General features: G+C 54.0%; 1 protein-coding gene across 8 annotated transcripts in view; it reads right to left on the reverse strand.

Annotated features, from left to right (window-relative positions):
* ARHGEF7 (Rho guanine nucleotide exchange factor 7) overlaps positions 1-17,824 on the reverse strand; it is a 126,394-nt gene that overhangs the window by 30,759 nt on the left and 77,811 nt on the right. For all 8 annotated transcript variants that reach the window (XM_059144605.1, XM_059144606.1, XM_059144601.1 and 5 more), the window contains 3 exons: positions 7,009-7,103; positions 6,712-6,807; positions 4,242-4,364 (listed from right to left, as the gene is read on the reverse strand). In XM_059144605.1, the coding sequence (XP_059000588.1) occupies positions 4,242-4,364; positions 6,712-6,807; positions 7,009-7,103 (314 nt within the window). The remainder of the gene's footprint in view (positions 1-4,241; positions 4,365-6,711; positions 6,808-7,008; positions 7,104-17,824) is intronic.

Consider the following 17,824-nt stretch of genomic DNA (forward strand, 5'->3'; position numbering starts at 1 on the left):
GGGAAAGCTGTTCACAGAGCTAAACCCACTTGGACATAAAAGACTGCACATTCCAGGTTGAAAGCAAAGGAATCGATCATCGTGAAACTGGTTTGACGCTTCTTAAGCACACAAGACCTCCTCAGCTCTCTCTACCTGAAGCCGGGCTTATGAAAACGAGGTGGCCCGGCGGGGCCAGCGGCACTCCCTGAAGCCAGGGCGCGTGCCCGGGCTGTGTCAGCAGCACGGGACTGACGTGGTGAGGGGCCCGGCCAGCCTGCCCAGCTCCCCTCCTGCACCGACACCTCCGCTTCTTGAAGTTAACCTTCCAAATTAATTTCTATATTCACACTCTGGCGGTGTTAGCAAAGCCAAAGCAAATCCTTAAAAGGGGAAGGTTTCACACAACCCTAGCTCTAGAAACTTACACACGGACAGTTTCTCATTTCTGTAAGAATAAGGCGTCAGGGTTTTTCACCTGCAAGGCAGCCTTTCACGGTGACAGAACTTAAGTCATCAAAGAAGCCGCCGAGCTTCCTCCAGAAGTGCGTGGGTGTAAGACCCCGGGCAGCCTGTGTGTGTCTGTAACGCGCACTCAGAGACTGGTTTCCTCCTGACAGCCCGCGACCGCGGTTACCGAAGCCGGGCACAGCGGGTGTCACCACCACCTTGCTGCGCGTGGGTGCGGCGTCTGCCCGAGGCTGTGGGACCTAAGGGCCCGGAGCAGCACCTGCTGCAGAGCTCCCCGCTTTGTCAGCGCTTTGTCTCCCCTCTCCTTCCACATCAACTTCTGCCCACTGGGACGGGCGGGAAACTGCGGAGCCCAGGCTGGCGCCCAGCCACCGCCTTCTCTCAGCTTGGGTGGCAGTGAGGGCTGCGGCCAGGAGAACGCATCGGGAGGGATGGCAGGGAAGGGCTGACCCGCTTTCAGACAAGCGCTCTGCTGGGCTCCTGAGACACTTCTGTACCTAACCCCCGGGCCCGTCAGCGAGCCTGCCACACAGTGTCCTCTTCTGTGCGTTCACAGAACAAGGCACCCCGTGAGGACGGAGGCCCCCTCCTCTCTGCTAGCGGGGTGGCTGGCCCCGAGGAGAGCCCCAGAGCCTACGGCAGACTCCGGCAGCCGGTGTGGCCCCGGTGACCGTACTGTCCTCCTGTGTGGCTCACACACGCGGTGCCTGCCCCTCACCCCTCCATCCTCAAGTGCCCGCCTCTGCCAACTACCGCATCCATCCTTAAAGCAGCAGAGCGGAAGGACGGACTGACGACGAAGAAACGGGTTTGTTAGCAGCATTTCTCGCAGTGTCTGAACCAGTCAAGCACAGTCCCATAAAAGCAGAGCTCTGCGGGACTGAAAGCACACCTCCTTCAGATACAATCCACGAGGAGGCTTTCCTAGCCCAAGAAAATCACAGGAAGTCCATTCAGAACGGTTTTTGTTTGTTTGTTTTTTAATGCTTCTGCACATGAAATTTCCTGTCATTACGGCAGAGAAAAAGTAACAGAACTACACAAGTTCTACTTCTCACCTCCTCCAGAAATACCCTTGAACTAAGAATTTAAGATGACATTTCTGCAAACAGAAGACTTAACTTCTTTTAACATCCATGATCCCAGGACGCCAGAACATGTACACAGTTAAGTTTTTAAAGATCATTTTTCATTTTAGTTTTTTAAATTTAGCGCAAGACAAAACAGCTGGTTACGGCTAATTTGACATAACAATGGCTCTTTCAGCTTCCTTCCTCCGGATGCTAGCAACCTTATGCGGCAGACCCCCGCAGCAGTTACTGAAGGGACCCTGGAGGCTCCAACAACAGGACGGTCCTAGAGAACACCCCCGTGTGTGCCAAGCAGAAAGCAGCAGTTACAGTGCTAGGGAAAAACCCTCATTTCACAGACTAAGTTATGAAACACATCACTTATTCAAAACAGGCAGCCACAAACCCAGGTCTCCAGTCATGAAAATGCAAAAGGAACCTCTCAGCTCTGATTCTACACAACCCACAGCCCTGTCTATGCGGTCCCAAGATTCACACCCAGAATTTCAACTGCATGAGCAATCACACAATTGCAAATAAAGCTTTTACAACTTCTAATCAGTACACCTGAATCAATCCTTAAAAAGCATATTCAAGCATAAAAATAGGTTAATCGATCCATAAGTGCGGCAGCTCTAAAAATCCCAACAAATGCGGGAAGCAGGGAAGGGGAGACAGGTGAAGAGGCCAGAATAAAACGTCGTGAAACAGAGAAAAGGTCCCAGCCAAACACAACCCTTTCTCAATTCACCAACTCATGCCTGGGAAGCAGGGTCTCCCCAGAGGCCGGGCAGGGCCTCCCGCCGCCCAGAGACCTCAGGAGGCCCCACAGGCAGCGCATGCTGTCAGCCCGAGCAGCGGCCACTCTCCAGTTCCCCCAGCCAGAGCGGGACCGGGACCCTCCCGTCCCACAGACACGCCACGGGGAGGCGGCCCAGATTCCCCACTCACAACTGTCCGTATGCCTTCCCTGTTATTTTGGGGAAATGCTGCACCGAGGTTCCAGCTAGGACACAAACAGTCATTGCCGTAATAGCAGAGAAGAAGGGATAAACATCACGTACTCCCAAGCGTTTCCCTTCGGAGTCTGAACGCCTTCGTAAACAATCTAAATCCCTTTAAATGCCACCGTCAGGACAGATGTCACTTCCACGGGGAAAAAATACCTCGCTAGAACCAGGCCCCAAAAGAGCCCACCCCACCCTCTCTAGACTTCCAGCCAGACCCTAGAGGATCAAACCCCACCCCCTAAAAAGGAAGAACAAAAGTGTTCAAGGACAGTCATCCTATTGCTTCCTGCTTGTCTCCCCTGTTGCCATGCCAGTAATGCCTGCGAATTCTCAGAAACGCAAATGTAATCCTTGCATTCGGCTTCTGTGGAAATTCTAATGCCCCAGAGGCCATGGCAGAGCACAAAAGGAGGGCATGTGGGAACACGGCCGCCTCCCACAGGCAGGGAAGGAAGACTTTACGGGAGCGGGGCGGGGTCCTTTGGGAGCGGGGCGGGGTCCTTTGGGCTCCATATACCCTGACCTCCCTTTCCTTCTGTCACCCGCCACAGGCCGCTGCCTCATTTCAGGACTGAAGGAGCTTTCCTTCCGCGTCAGCACACGGAGCCACAGTGGGAGCACAGGCTCTTCGGGGGGCCGGGCGCAGAGAGGACCGCAAGGAGCAGGGACGCCGCAGCACCTGCCCACTCAGTTTCGCTCTCCCGCGCCTTTTGCTTGATGCTTTACAGTAACCCCACCAGCGGCACTTCCAGAGAAGGGAAAACAGCCGGAGAAGCAAGAGGACTTGCCCAAGGCTCACCAGCGGAGGGCACAGCTGGGGCTCCAACTAGGTCAAGGTGAGCCAAGGCCCTGGCTCCACAGCCCCCGCCCCCCTCGCTCCTAGGGATGCTACCCCTGAGGCCTGGCCCCATTTACAAACAGCCCAAGCATGCTTGTCGGCAAGCGTTTTTAAGTTGAAATATTTAAATATCTAACTCTAACTTATCCATAATGCTACTGAAACAACTTTTCATTTACAGTTTAAAAAATTTTTAAATAGCTCTTTTCAAGAGTAACCATGAAAATCTCTCTAGCGCACCAGGAAAACTCGGTGCCTCTCTCCGAAGTGGAAGCCGGGCGCCCGCACTCCCCCCAGCAGCCCCGGGCCCCCCACCAGCCGCTCTGCCGCCTCCTGCTCCGCCTCCTTCAGCCTCGCGGGGTCTCACCGAGCCAACGAGCAGAAGCGTGCTGTTTCACTTCTTTTAGTTCTGTTTCAGGTTGAAAAGCTAATTATCTACGACTTAACTTTTACCTGTAACACCCAGCCCTGGTTTTAACAGGACCTTATTCTCTTAGGGCAAATCTAATTCCAAACCCCGTGCTTGCCGCAGTTCTCGGAGCTGAAAGACAGGATGCGGCAGCCTAGGGTTAGCTCACAGCTACATTCCAGAATCCTAACGGCTCCTCCAACCCACTGTCCCAAGGGCTCCAAGCTAAAGGAAGACTTCAAAAAGCACCCATTTTCTGCTCCAAAAATGCTACTCAGCACCTCAGAGACCACCTACCAGCACTTCCCAGGCCCTCAGCTCAAGAGGAAACTAAAAACAGCGTGACTGTTGAACAAACAAGTGGGTATCGGCACAGTGTCATGTAACACATGGCCAAAATGAGCGGACACGGGGAGCACCCCGAGAGCCTTTGCCCACAGGGGAGGGGGTCTGAGGGCACGTACCTGTGCTCCGTGAGGACGTTCACTGCAGATGGATGGTTGGCACAATATGCAAGGTACAAGGTTTTCATTTGCGGCATCAAATTTAAAAAGCACCCTCCGACCCGCTGCTGAGCTTCCGGTAGCCTGCGGACGTGCGACACAAGGGAGACATCCTAAATTTCATGGACAGAAGGGAAACTGCCAAGTAATGAATACAGAAAACCAGAGTGAGGAAGACCTCCTTGTGTGCCACCTCTATGAAAACAAAATACACAAAATCCCAGGACGTGGGCACACCCCAGCCACCAAGCAGACAGCAGCCCATCCCAGAAAGCTCCTCTGCTACCGAGAGACAAACTGACCCTCTCTTTCCACCTGCACCCAGCTGCCGTGGCCACCTATGCACAGCTACAGACCCCCCAAATCAAGGCTTTGGGCAGGGGAGGACGAGAGGTTACGAACCCTTCAGTTTTGTATAAAAGGGGAATCAGAGAATCCCTTGGCCGGCGAGGTTTGCTACTGAGGTAGCCCGGGGACAGGCACACACACACACACACACCACAGAAACACCACAGCCCTTCTTCCCTTTAGGGGAAAGCTGGAGACCGAGCCCACCCAGAGACGCCCTCCCCCCCTCTCAAATCTAGGCTATGGCAGCTGCTGAGCCTCAAACAGGCAAAAACTCACAAGAGCAAAACAGAAAGGGAGAGGACTGGCAGCAACCGTGGAAGCAGAACAGCACGACGCCACACGGTGCCGACTGGGAGACCGGGCCCGCAGCTGGCTTCCGACACGGCGGAGGCCCCCCTTCAGGTCACAGCCACCTTATTCCTATCAAACGGACCCCCTGCAGGTCCACAAACTCTGGACAAAAGATAAAACCAACGGTCTGAAGGCAGCAGAGGGCCAGAGGGGAAGACTCCGGAGATGCCTGGCACTTGGAGGGAAAGGACGCAATTCTCTCTGCTCTGGGCCAAGGGGGGCCAGGGCTATGCCACGGAGGGCAGCTAAGCTCCAAGAGCAAATGACACAGTTTGGTTCAACCCAAGCTGCTGGGACGTGGAGGGGGGTAGAATTCTAGGACTATGCACCTGAGTTCTGCACCAATCTCTGCAAACTTTCAGAATATTCATGATCAAAGCCTGTTTGATGAAGAAAGCCAATCTTCAACCCTCTGTTCCACCATGGAAAATCCAACGGCTAACACCAATGCACCAGGCCCTTGAGGAACGTGACCGAAACACTACCTTGGTCACACAGAAGTCCAGGAGGATGCAAGGCCTGAAGGCTGACAAGACATTGGACTCTCGGCCACTATGTGACCTCCCTGAATTTTAGGGTTCAGATCCACACACCTGCAGTACAGAGGAAGGCCCAAAAGAGGTGCTGCAAACACTCTACACAAATGTTAAGGTATTTAGTCCACCTTGTCCACAGCCACTGGGAAAAGCAAGGGCAAACACACAGAGGCTGGCCTCTCACAAAGGCCCCACATTGCTGGCAAATGACCTCCGTACATCAAAAGGAAGGCAAACCTATTCTCAAACTACTCTTTTCATGCCAGTAATTAATGCCACTTTATACAAACCAAAAATGCTACCAAAGGAAACGTGATGGGAGTTTCTGCTTGAAAGCCAGCACTTCCCGTGTCTTTCAGCTTTCCTGCCACACCTTCCAGGATCGAGGGCCTGGAGGAAACCTGGAACCTACTTGGAGCATGGCCAATGGTCAGCCTGGGACACGGAGGCAGAACACCCCTCACCACTTAAGATGGAGAAAGACAAAACACTAGGAAGGAGAAACCAGACACAAGCCAGATTCTGGGAGAAAAAGTTTCCTGATCCTGTGGACACAGAAATAGAATTTAAAAGTAAGAAGGACCCTTTCCTCTCTCAAGTCACAGGAAATCAACACCAAGTATCCCCTGGAGACCTAGAGCCTAGAAAGTGTGTTCATGTGCATTTAACTGCAAGCTGTCCGACACCCAGCGGGCACTTAGTCCACGTGTCTGATGTTGACCAAGAACAAAACAGTCACACGGGAAAAAAGTCAATCTGACAGCCAGTCACTCAGAACATGCCTCCCCCCTTCCCACAAAAAATATCATGGAAAAGGGAAAACCGAGCACGGTGATCGCCACAGCACGTTACAGAGGGAGTGCTTCCGCCCCCTCCACCTCCCGAGGGCCAGGAACGTGAGCAGGAGCAGCCCACCTGCGCAGCTCCTCCTCCCGACGTCCCCGGCCCACCCAACACCTCAAAACTTCCTGCTGCTGGCCCGTCTCTCTCCTTTCTCCACAGTCAGCAGAGAGCCCTCCTATAAACTCTAGACAGTCAAAAACAATTCATACTATAAAAGTTGATATACCAAAAAGAGTCAAAGTAACAGTTTCCATCATTAGAAATGCAATTTCTAAAATTACATGAAACCCGAATCTTTAAATACCAGTTGTAATAACCTGAATTTTGTAAATGTTTAGCATCTTACTTACTTGGTGCATTCTTCTAAAGACTGAACAAGCATTTGCTGGAAAGAACATATTTCTTCCAGATTTCCCATTAAATGCGAAGTGTTTGCTGAACTTAACCTAAAACCAAGAAAATAACAGTAAAAGTACGTACCCTTTCACTCTCCTCTCCCTTCCCAATGCCCAGGTGAGGCCCCACCGACTAAACATCCCTGCATCTCAAGCCGGTTCACCCGCTTACACCAGCATTCCGTCCTCTGTTCTCCGAGGTGAGCCTCGGTGTCGACTATGTTGGTCAGTGCAACAGACCGTCCAACTTACTTCTCACTGGTCTGCAGAGGCCGTAGATAGGCTGAAAGCACAGTCTGAAGCTCTTTAGAATATTCATTTTCTGTTTCCAAAATGTTCTGTAGCACCTACGACAAACAGACAGAACCATTACCGGCCGGTAAGATTCAGTGCGTCCCTGTCCAGACTCACACGTTGCTTTGACGGAATACCGATGTGCTTATTACGGCCCCTCGCCGTGACCACTAATGACGAAAACCCACGGCACGGAGGCTTCCCGCAGCTGCGCGACTGCCGTCTGCTCACTGCCAGGCGCGTGGGACAAGCACCCGCAGAACGCGCCCGCGCTGAACCCCGTCATCAGAGGTGCTCAACTCACAGAAGCGCACACACACGGACCGGTCCCCAACACGGGGCCCTGCAGAAGCAGCCAGCCGTTCACAAGAGTGTCACACCAGTCCCGCTCACAGTCAAGTCCAAGAACCGGCAGAACTAACCTGCTGAGGGCAGAAGGCAGAAGTGGGGAAGGAGTGACAACGGGAAAGGGCCGACATTTCTAGGTGACAGACACGTTCCACACCGTAACTTGAGCAGTCACTGCAAATACATACACTTGCCAAAATTCACTGAACTAGACCTTTAAAATCCATGCATTTTGACATATGCAAAGTGTATTTCAACGGACAAAATCAAGTTTGCTCTTTAGACTGAGCCTAGCAAATGTAAATCAATTTCATCAGAGAATGATGGTCTCAAATCATGCCCCACAGGTTTACTGAAAACTAAAAGTCCACCAGTAGAAAGCACTTAAGTAGCCACTACTATAAAGAAAGAATGATAAACCAACCTTAAAATGCTTCCTGATACCTATGTTAGATAAAAAGTGCAAAACCTGGGGCGCCCGGGGGCCTCAGTTGGTGAAGCCTCAGCCTTAGGCTCACTTCATGATCTCAAGGCCCTGGGATCCAGTCCCCCCATCGGGCTCTCTGCTTGGCAGGGAATCTGCTTCTCCCTCTCTGCTGTGATCTCTGTCTCTCTCAAATGGGTAAATAAAATCATCTTCTTTTTTTCAAGTGCAAAACAGCTGAGGTAAAAAAAACCCCTTTCCATCCGCAATGGCCAAGAGCAGAGACCCCACCAGAGTAGGGAGGGGTGCTACCATCTCAGGGACATGCCTAAGAAGAAACCAAGGCCTGCGGGTGAGCGGGCGGGCCCAGATGCGAAGGCCTGCGGCAGCTCTCTTCCTCCGGGAAGCTATCCCTCTAACCCTCTCTGCGCGGCCCTGTCCTCTGGAAGGATCCTTCAAACCAAACTACTAGTGAGAAGCAGAGCCCGTGGTAGCGTCTGCACATGAGCTGGACACAGCCCATGCCTGATGCCCACTCTCTGCCCGCCAGGCTGAGTACAGGAACCCGAGCTCCCAGGGGACCTGATGGACGGATGTACGGAAGGAACGCAAACCCCTTCCTGGACCCCCTCTTCCGTCCTGCTCTGTCAGAGGCCCAGCGCCTTCTTCAATGAGAAAATCATATCCCGCGTATTTTCTGAGCCTCCACAAAATGCACTACAAAGTGCTACTTCTCTTCCAGAACCAACATCCTCAATCACGCACAGAATAAACACAAATGCAGTCTTCTCCCCGACCTGATAATTAAAGTACATATGCTAAACGTTAAAATAAAGTAATCGCTCATCTAAGTTCAGATTTCCACATTAGTAACATGCATTCAACATGGGCTCTTCATCCGCTCAGTTCTGTGTGTCCTCTAGGGAGAGCACGGTCCTTCCTAAGTGCAAACCTGATTAAATAACTTACATGCTAGCTAAGATGAAGAGAATCAGTTGCTTTCACTGTGACACTGGGCTCTGGTTTCTCCCCTGAATGGGTCTATTCATGCGAGAGTGGGGGAGTGAGCCGGAGGGCGGAGGGTTGCTCAGAGAGCTCATTCCTCTGTGGGAAAATCTGGGTGCTGGTCCCAGGATCACAATGTCTCCCTTCGAAGAAATGGTCACTGGACAAAAATGTCAAAGGAATGGTGGACAGAGAACATAATGTGACACCAGCCAGTGCGTCAGAAAATTATTTAAGCAGACATTATCCTTTAAAAGTAACATGAAGCCAAGGAGACTGGTCCTTGAACCGAAAAAAAAATTAAATCTGCCACTAATGCAGAAGATGTAAAGTCTTCAACGTTCCAACAGAAACCAAACTGTGACTTCGTGCACTGGCTACAAATACTACAAACCGTTAGCAGCGCTGCTTCCAGAGTGCCTGAAGCCACGCGCCGCACCGTCTGTAAAACGAGAGGAAGGAAGCACAAGACGACCTCACTAGGATGAGTGTGAGTCCGATAAGAAGGCCCTTCCTCCATCAAAGCAGTAAAGCACAGCGTGCAGACATAAGAGCCTTCCTAAGAACGCACCAGAAACAGTGCCAAAAAGCCTCCACCAGAACGCGGCGTGGAGGCACCGCAGCTGGTTCACAGACGCGCCCCAAGTAAGTGCGGGAGACACGGCCGGCAGCCCTCCCACCCCAACACCCCGGGTTACACGGGTTACACGCGGCTGTCCAGGCCGCCCTCGCCCCGCCCACGCCGCCGCCCCTCCCCCCAGCGCATGGGCACCTGTCTCCCCCTCCTGGACTTCTGCACACTCTGGCTGCTGCAGGACCCCATGGGACTCCGCAGCCCGGCTCCAGAGCTCCAGCACCCGCAGGCCGGCCGCGGACAGAGCAGCCCGGCTCCACAGTCTGACGGATGGCACGGCGGGGCCCCCGCCAGTCTAGCTCGCCCTCAGGCATGAGGCGTGGAGAGCCTGGGCCAGTCAGACAATGGGGCCACACAGGAGGAGGACATGGGGCCAGTCACACAGACACTCCCTGAACTGTCAGCCGCTCCGGCAGGGCGAAACAAAGGAGCAGTGACTCCATTACCTCGCAGGCACAGAACCTCACTCTATCACCACCATTCAGGGAGCCCCTGGTGTCACCGATCTTACAAATGGGCTGCAACTCCCAAGGCAAATTCTGGTGGGTTTCAGGTTTCAGGTCACTGGTCCTTTAAAAATAAGTAACTAACCTACGTAACAAGCATAACGTTTTCTTAGAGATTTGATCAACATGAAAGATCATAAACTAAAACCAATTTATAGCAACCTAACCCTGGTTTCTTCTTAGGCATGTCCCTGAAATGGTAACAAATCAGACGGCAGGGACCCCCCCACCTCATCGGGCCCTGCCACGCAAGGAAAAAACCACCGCTGCCCATTTCCTCCCAACCCAGGCTATTAAACTGTCCTCACATTTTCAAAAACCAGATTGTAAGACGGGACGTGAGCCCCTGGGGAAAGGAGAGGAAGGAGCCGCCAGGCTGGGCTTGGCTCCACACCCTCCGCCCTAAGCCAGCACCCCCCTCCCCGCCCCCCCCCCCCCCACTGCAAATGCGGGACTGAGCGGGCTTGCTCCTGTCTGCGGACCCTTAGCAACCAACTCTCAAAACACAGGGGAGGGGCCGGGTAAAAGTTGAACGTTATCGTGCCTCTTGAAAGACGTCACGTTACTCTATTTCCAAACGTGGGGATTCATAAGGTCTTAGGAACGATTTCCTCCAAGTGCGAAAGGCGTACAGTGCAGCAGCTCCACCCAAAGCTCCGGCTGGCCCACGACGCAGGTCACCGGAGGAGCCAGCCTCAGCACGCAGGGCTGGGCCCTCCTGCTGGCTCTGCCACACCCTGCCTGGGGCTGCACAGGTCTGTGTGTCTGTGTGTCTGTCTGGAAAAGGCTGTGGCGTGGGGGGGGGGGGGGGGGGTGGTAGTTTACAGGGTTGTGACACTCCAGAGTGTCAGCTCCCTGACCTGACGTAGAAGAGATCTTACAAACCACCCACTGCAGCCTTCGCACCCAAACCCGGACCCCCCACCCTCCCAACTGTGGCCGCTCGCCCTAATACTCCCTCATCATGAGGTTAAGGGCTGAAAAGCCACAGAGGTACACGCTGATCTTAGGAAGCGACGGGAAAAGGAGAAGCAGAACGAGGGCTCGGGGTCAGTGCCGGCTAGTGGGAGCACAAGATGCTGGGCTGGCGGACTCTGTCTCCGTCTCCCCTGGGCCCAGGATGCAGAGACCCCAGACAACGCAGGGAGCCAGGAGGAAAGAGAGAGGCGGCTTCTCTGGAATACAGTGAAGGTCCAGGAAGTTGCTAGAGCGTCTTAAGAAACACGCGCCCCGAGACTGCACGTTTATTAGAACCAGTCACCGCTACCTGTCGTGACTGCAACGTTTCAGAGGCAAAAGCTACCCTGCGCCTTTCCACCAGCCCCGGCAGGCAAGTCGTTCCCTACCTGCTGCTCCTGTACGTGAAGAAACCGGCACGAAGCCCGCGATAAAAGCGTTCAAGAGAACCGGAAAAGTGAGCCAGCGCCTCGGACCGCGTAAGGCCCTGAGGCCCTGTCTCCCCAGATGGACATACTTAAGACACCTGCCTCTCCAACGATGACTGAGGAAACACCTCAGGCCCTAGAGGACCCATCTCCAGAGCACTCCCTCTCTGGGGGCTCCTCTCGGCTCTGCTGGAAAGGGGGCTCCACGTCCTACACGTGCAGCTCACGTGCTCCCCCCTGCTAAAAGCCACCTCGCTCAGGCAAGTGGCAAAGACACTTCCTGTCACCCGGACTGCAGCCCTCCCAGGGACACCTGTTTGCAAACCCAACAGCACAGGGACCTCCATGATGCCAAAGGCCCAAGTGCTTTTCTCCACGCTCTCCCTAACAGCCCTGAAAACCTCCTCAAGGCTGAGTGCCTCACCAGGCTCCCTAAAGCCAACACAAGGCCAAGGCCAGCATTACCAAGTTCCTCTGTCAATGAAGTGCCCGTGCAGGCAGCGAGGGGGCCTCCCCCAGGCCCGCCCACGGTCCCGAAGGGCACAGACACGACTCGCGGGCCGGCGCCCCCCGAGCTCCGCCAGCCCAAGCAAGGGTTCTCCCGACACTGCGCTGATCTAAGACGCAGACGACTGCCCTTTCCCCGCGGGAACACAGACAACAGTGAGGGCCGGATTGGTCACGGAAAACGGCCAACTCCGTGTCTCCATTATCTGGGACTTCTTCCACAGCGGCTCTCAAGTCTGATGCCCGCTTCTGACTCCAACAGTCTGGCCTCTGGCGCTAAAGTCACCCTCCAAAGCCACTGCGGCTTGCACGGGCAAGTGGCAAAGTCTGCCACTCCCAAGAAGCCACGCTCCCGCGCACGCTTCTACCTCCTGTGTCAACAGTTCTCCATCGCTAAATCCTAGGACCCAGAGAATTTCATATTCTGCTTACTGCACACAAACACGTATTTTATGTATTTTTTAAAGTTTCATGTGCATTTTTAGTAATTACGGACATACGTGCCACTGGCTCTTGGTCGTGCTGCAGCTGCGGCACACTCAGCTCACTCCAGCGGGCCGAGACCACAATCACACGGGAACACGTCTGCGCGGGCACCGGTGGCTCCGTCAGTCAGATGTCTGCTTCCCGATTTCAGCTCAGGTCGTGACCTCGGGGTCATGGGATCCGGGCCCACACTGGGCTCCGCACTCAGGGTGGGCTGGGGGCGAATCTGCTTAGAACCCTCTCTCACCGCCCCCCAGCCCCTCCCCCTCCCCTGCTCTCATTCTCTAAAATAAATAAATCCTTAAAAAACAAACTAAACTTGGGGCGCCTGAGTGGCTCAGTGGGTTAAAGCCTCTGCCTTCGGCTCAGGTCACGATCCCAGGGTCTTGGGATCGAGCCCCGCATCGGGCTCTCTGCTCAGCGGGGAGCCTGCTTCCTTCTCCCTCCCTGCCTGTTTCTCTGCCTACTTGTGATCTCTGTCAAATGAATAAAATCTTTAAAAAAAAAAAAAACACTAAAGCAAAACCACCTTTGCACAAACATCATTAAACACATTTAAGCTAATTCCTCTAGCATACTGCATCACAGGGCTTGAAGGTTCTCAGAATTCTACACCCAGCGCTTCCGAGCAGCACTGTGGACTGACATGCCCACCGCTGTCAGAGCAGGAATTCTCTTAAACCTTTGCTCATCAGATACGTAAACGGCTGCTACCAAAATTTTTAGAAAAGCTTAACCACACCGTCAGAGTGCTGTCGATAACGTTTGTGTCCTCCCAAAATGTGTATGTTTGGGGCATCCTGAAATCCCCAGTGTGGTGGCCCCTGGAGATGGGGCCTCTGGGCAGTATACATAGGGGACGAAGGAGACCCAGGGGACGAAGAGGCCGGCTCTGTCTCTCAGCCACGTGAAGATCTGACCAAAGGCAGCGCTCTGTCAGCCAGGAAGAGGGGAGCCACCCAAACCCCAAGCAGACTGGCACTCTCATCTCGGACCCCCAGCCTCCGTACTGGAGGAGTCTGCCAGCCTGCGGCGCTGTCACAGCAGCCCAAACAAGTCCACCACCACCAGCACCGTTTCCAGTGTTACCTGCTCTCATTCTCTCGTGCCCGCTCACTAACCCTAATGCACATGCAGTAGTGAGCCCCTCGGTCCTCAAGGAGAACCTTGTGTTGCTGTAACTGCTACAAATGTTCCGGTTAACTCTACTTTGGCTTCCACTGTTCGAAGGCAAAGAATTTACTGAACTTTTATGAAGCCTAATCAATTTCGGTATTTTCTGTTTTCATTCATTGCTTTTAGGTTCTAAAAAGCCTCCTGTCCGCCCAGCGTGCTCGTCGACCACATCCAGACCCGCTGGCAGAGAGCGCGAGGCTGTCCAGCACAACCTCTAACACCCTGGGCCACACAGTAAGCTCTGCAGCTCTGAGGATGAACACTAAGAAGCCAAGCATTAACAGAAAGAACCTTCAGTACCCATGGGGGAGATACATTGCAGACTTAGTCAAAGTCAGCAAACAAAAGTAACAACAAATCCCGGGAGTAGGAGAGCTCAGAATCCAGGATTCCTAAAATCTAAAGTGCCCAATTTTTAGTGAAAATGTACAAGATACACAAAGAACCAAGAACGTGACCCATGCACAAAAACTAGGCATTGCAAGGAAACAGGCTGAGGGGCCCCAACGCTGGGCACAGCCCATAAGGGCTTCCTAACAGCTGCTCTCACCTTCACACAGGGACTTCCCAGTCTGCCCATTTCTGGGTGCAAATCACCACTCCATCCTACCAGGTAAAAAAGATGAACAGACTGAAAACATCACCATGTCTCGGATCCACAGGGGAGAGAGGACAGGACACAAGGCAAAGCCCCAACCCTAAGACTGGCGAGGCCGACAGGCAAACACTGAGAGTCCTACTCACTAGGGCCCAGGGCCTCAGCAGAAACCAGCCTAGGAGCGACAGCTGGGTTGGAATACAGGAACCAGAAGTGACGGATGGCTGGAGGCTCAGGGCGGACAAGCTGAGCGGTAACAACTCCGAGGCAGGCCCGGCTATAGCGGCCCCACAATGCTGGGGAATTTACGTCCAGGAGTTTTGCCACGTTCCCAAAATATCCAAGGAAAATGCCCCTGGGCTTCCAATGGAGATGCGGGAACTGCCCCACCAGGGACTGAAAATCACGATTAATATGCTAAGGACACTAGTGGATAAAGCTGGCCACGTGCAAGAGAAGCCAGCGAAGAGACGGAAAGTAAGGACCACACACAGATAAACACCAACGGGAAAGAAGGACACGTGTGACCGTCTTGTGAGCAGACAAGACGCGCCGAAGAACCAGGCGCTCCAGATCCTAATGGAATCCTTAAGACCAAAAAAAACACAGGAAAACACAAGAGAACATGCAAGGACTGTGGGAAAGCAGCGGGTGTGACACACACATAACAGGACTGCGGGAGGAGAAGGAACAGAAAGACTGAACAGTGGTGACTGAGAATTCCCCGTAATCAGTGTCACACACCAAAGCCACAGATCTCAGGAAACACAGAACACACCAAGCAGGATAAATGCCACAAAAGCGACACCGGTGCACGCTGTCCTCAAACTGCAGTCAGAGAGGCTCTGGGGGAAAGTGACACGTCTGGTAAAAGACTGTTCTCCGAAACGCAAAGAACTCGTACAACTCAGCGAGCGAGCCCAACTGTACGACGGACAGAAAACTGAACAGAAACCCTACAAGAGAAAACACACGAATGGCAAATCAGCATATGAAAAGGTGCTCCCTATCCTTTGTCACCAACAAGGGGACAGCACGCCCACCTAGTACCTCAACAAAACCCCAACCACGGATGGCACCAGACACAGTGAAGACAGCCCACAGGAGTCCTCCACTGGAGGAAAGTGTGATAGCGTCTTCCAGAACGGAGCATGCTCTCACCACACGACCCAACAACAGCCTTCCTTGGTTTTTACCCAAAGGAGCAGAAAACACGTGCACACAAAAACCTGCACGCGCAGGTTTGCAGCATCTTTACTCACAGCTCCCGGCACGTGGAAGCAGGTGCCGTGTCCTCCAGCAGGTGACAGATGCACCGGTCCATCCAGACAGTGGGTTACTGTCCTACACTAGAAGGAGCACCATCAGGCTGCCAGAGATGCTGAGCACGAGGGAAGCCATGCACATCTGGAGGCAGGAGGCCCCCAGGACCACCATCATCCTCCCGACTTGACTGCAAGTCTCGCCCTGCTCTCAAAGAGTCAAGTCAAACGAGAACTCAGTCTGTAGCCGACGATAAAAATAACCAAGTTGGGGCACTTGGGGGGGCACAGCCAGTTAAGAGTCCAACTTTTGGTTTCAGCTCAGGTCGTGATCTCGGGGTCATGAGATCGAGCCCCCCGTGTCCAGCTCCACACTCAGCAGGGTCTGCTTCCGGCTTGCACTCTCCCTCTGCCCCTCCCCTCCACGGACTTGCGCGCTCACTATAAATAAGTCTTTTTCAAAAAATGGAAAATTTGAACAAACGAAAATGGAAAATGATGAACTAAAAGGTGTGATAAAGCGAAAAATTCACTAGAGGAGCTCAACAGGAGATCTGAAATGCGGAAGAAAGGCCAACAAAAAGGACGGTAGAGATTATTCGGTCTGAAGAACAGAGAGAACATTAAGAGCGCCTCAGAGAGCTGGTGACACCAGAGTACTGACCGCGTGCGCAGCGGGAATCCCATGAAGAGGAAACAGGACGAATGTCCCGTGACAGTCTAACGTCCCCCAGAATCACTCTGTACCCCCAGGTTTTGGGCTTATCTCGACCATCACACAGGAGCAGCGGTCACAGAGCCAACCTTTAGAGCACCACGGCGCAGTCAGACTGGTGGTACTCGCCGCAGGAAGCCTTCCCTGGAAAGAAACCAACATCCCACATACAAACACAAGAGGAAAAGGCAGCACCACAGTCCTCGTCCTGTGAAACCCTGAAGAGCCACAAGATGACTCCTACTGTGGCCTTGTGCACAGAGCCACGCACGGAGCACAACACACGCGGAAAACCAGCGCTCTCCGCAGAGCCCCGCTCCTGGAACAAACATCCAACAAAGAACCAAAGAGGAGGGTGGAGAGCAGAGCGTGACCGGGAAAGGTGGGCGCCCCCCGCGTCGGGGTACGGGCCGTGCCAGGGAGGACTGGCGCTCCGTTGGCGCAGAGGCAGCATGGCAGCCCGTGCTCGGGGGAGCAGGGGACACTGGGAGAAGAACGGAAGTGTGAGAAGCAGAGGCTGAGACTCAAGGGAAGGGCTGCTCAGTAGAGGAGCCTGGCATCGGTCAACAAACAGGAAGAAACCAACCTGAGACGGCCAGGGCATCGCACGGAGGCTGCGGACCAAGAAGCATGGAAGGGAAACCAGGCAGAGGCAGCGCAGACACGAGGGTGGGGGCAGGGAGAGGAAGCCACGAACTGCACCCACGCGTGAGAACAGGGGGCGGGGGGGCCCGCATCTCTGCCCACGGCTGCAAGCCGCTGCCCCCGCCAGGCCCGTGCGGAGCAGCTACGAAGCAACGCACATTCCAACAACCAACTGTCCCAAGCTCACGGCACCCCGCGAGGTCCGCGGCCCACGGACAGCGCACTCAGCGCACCCGGGATGCGGACTCACGGCCAAGCCTCCCGCGTCCTCGGCCTCCCCGCCAGCCTCACTGACACCGAGCCCCTCAGGACCACTCGCAGCAGCACCAGCCCAGAGCTGCTCCCGGCAAAGCCATGCCACGCCGCGCCCTCGGAGGGACAGCCCCGGACGGGACACTTTCTCGGGAAGACTCGGCGCAGGGAAGAAACCCCAGATGCAGACTTTCCACGGAGTAAGACTGACCCGCAGTTCGCCTGGCCGGCCTGGCACGCGGATCTAGGCCGCAGTCCAAGGGCTGTCAAGTAAGCAGGAGCGCTTCCTACTCGGCGGCCCACGGCACGGCTGAGGGACCGGGAGGACTCGACTAGACTTCACAAACTGCTAAGCTCCAAATGCGGCTTTAGACTCTGAAACACTCACCCTATGTACGTGGAGACACTCCTGTGACTCTGCGCCGGCTGACGGATGTGCACAGGAACCCCAGGAAAGACTCCGCAAGGGGACGCGCCAGCGCCCACGGTAACGGACCTCCAGCGCTCACACTCCCCTCTAACACAAGTAATAGGCCACCTGATGCCTGTAATGGCTTTAAACCACACGGTGAGCCTTTCCACAGTCTCCTCTTGGAAGACTGTAAGTGGGAAGACGGAATACTACAGTATTCTACATAAATATTGAGATATTATAAATTCTACATAAATACGGAGACAAAAACAGAAGATTACTAAAGAGAGATGAGCAGAGAACATTAGGTGGTTGTGACTGTGCGGCCAGTCACGGGCCATCTTTACGCCGTGCCTCCCGTAGTTCTCCGGTGTGCCACGTCACAGACTGGTGGACACACTCAAAAATAATAAGTTATT

Source organism: Mustela lutreola, chromosome 13, assembly GCF_030435805.1.
Source record: "Mustela lutreola isolate mMusLut2 chromosome 13, mMusLut2.pri, whole genome shotgun sequence".
Lineage (NCBI taxonomy): Eukaryota > Metazoa > Chordata > Mammalia > Carnivora > Mustelidae > Mustela > Mustela lutreola.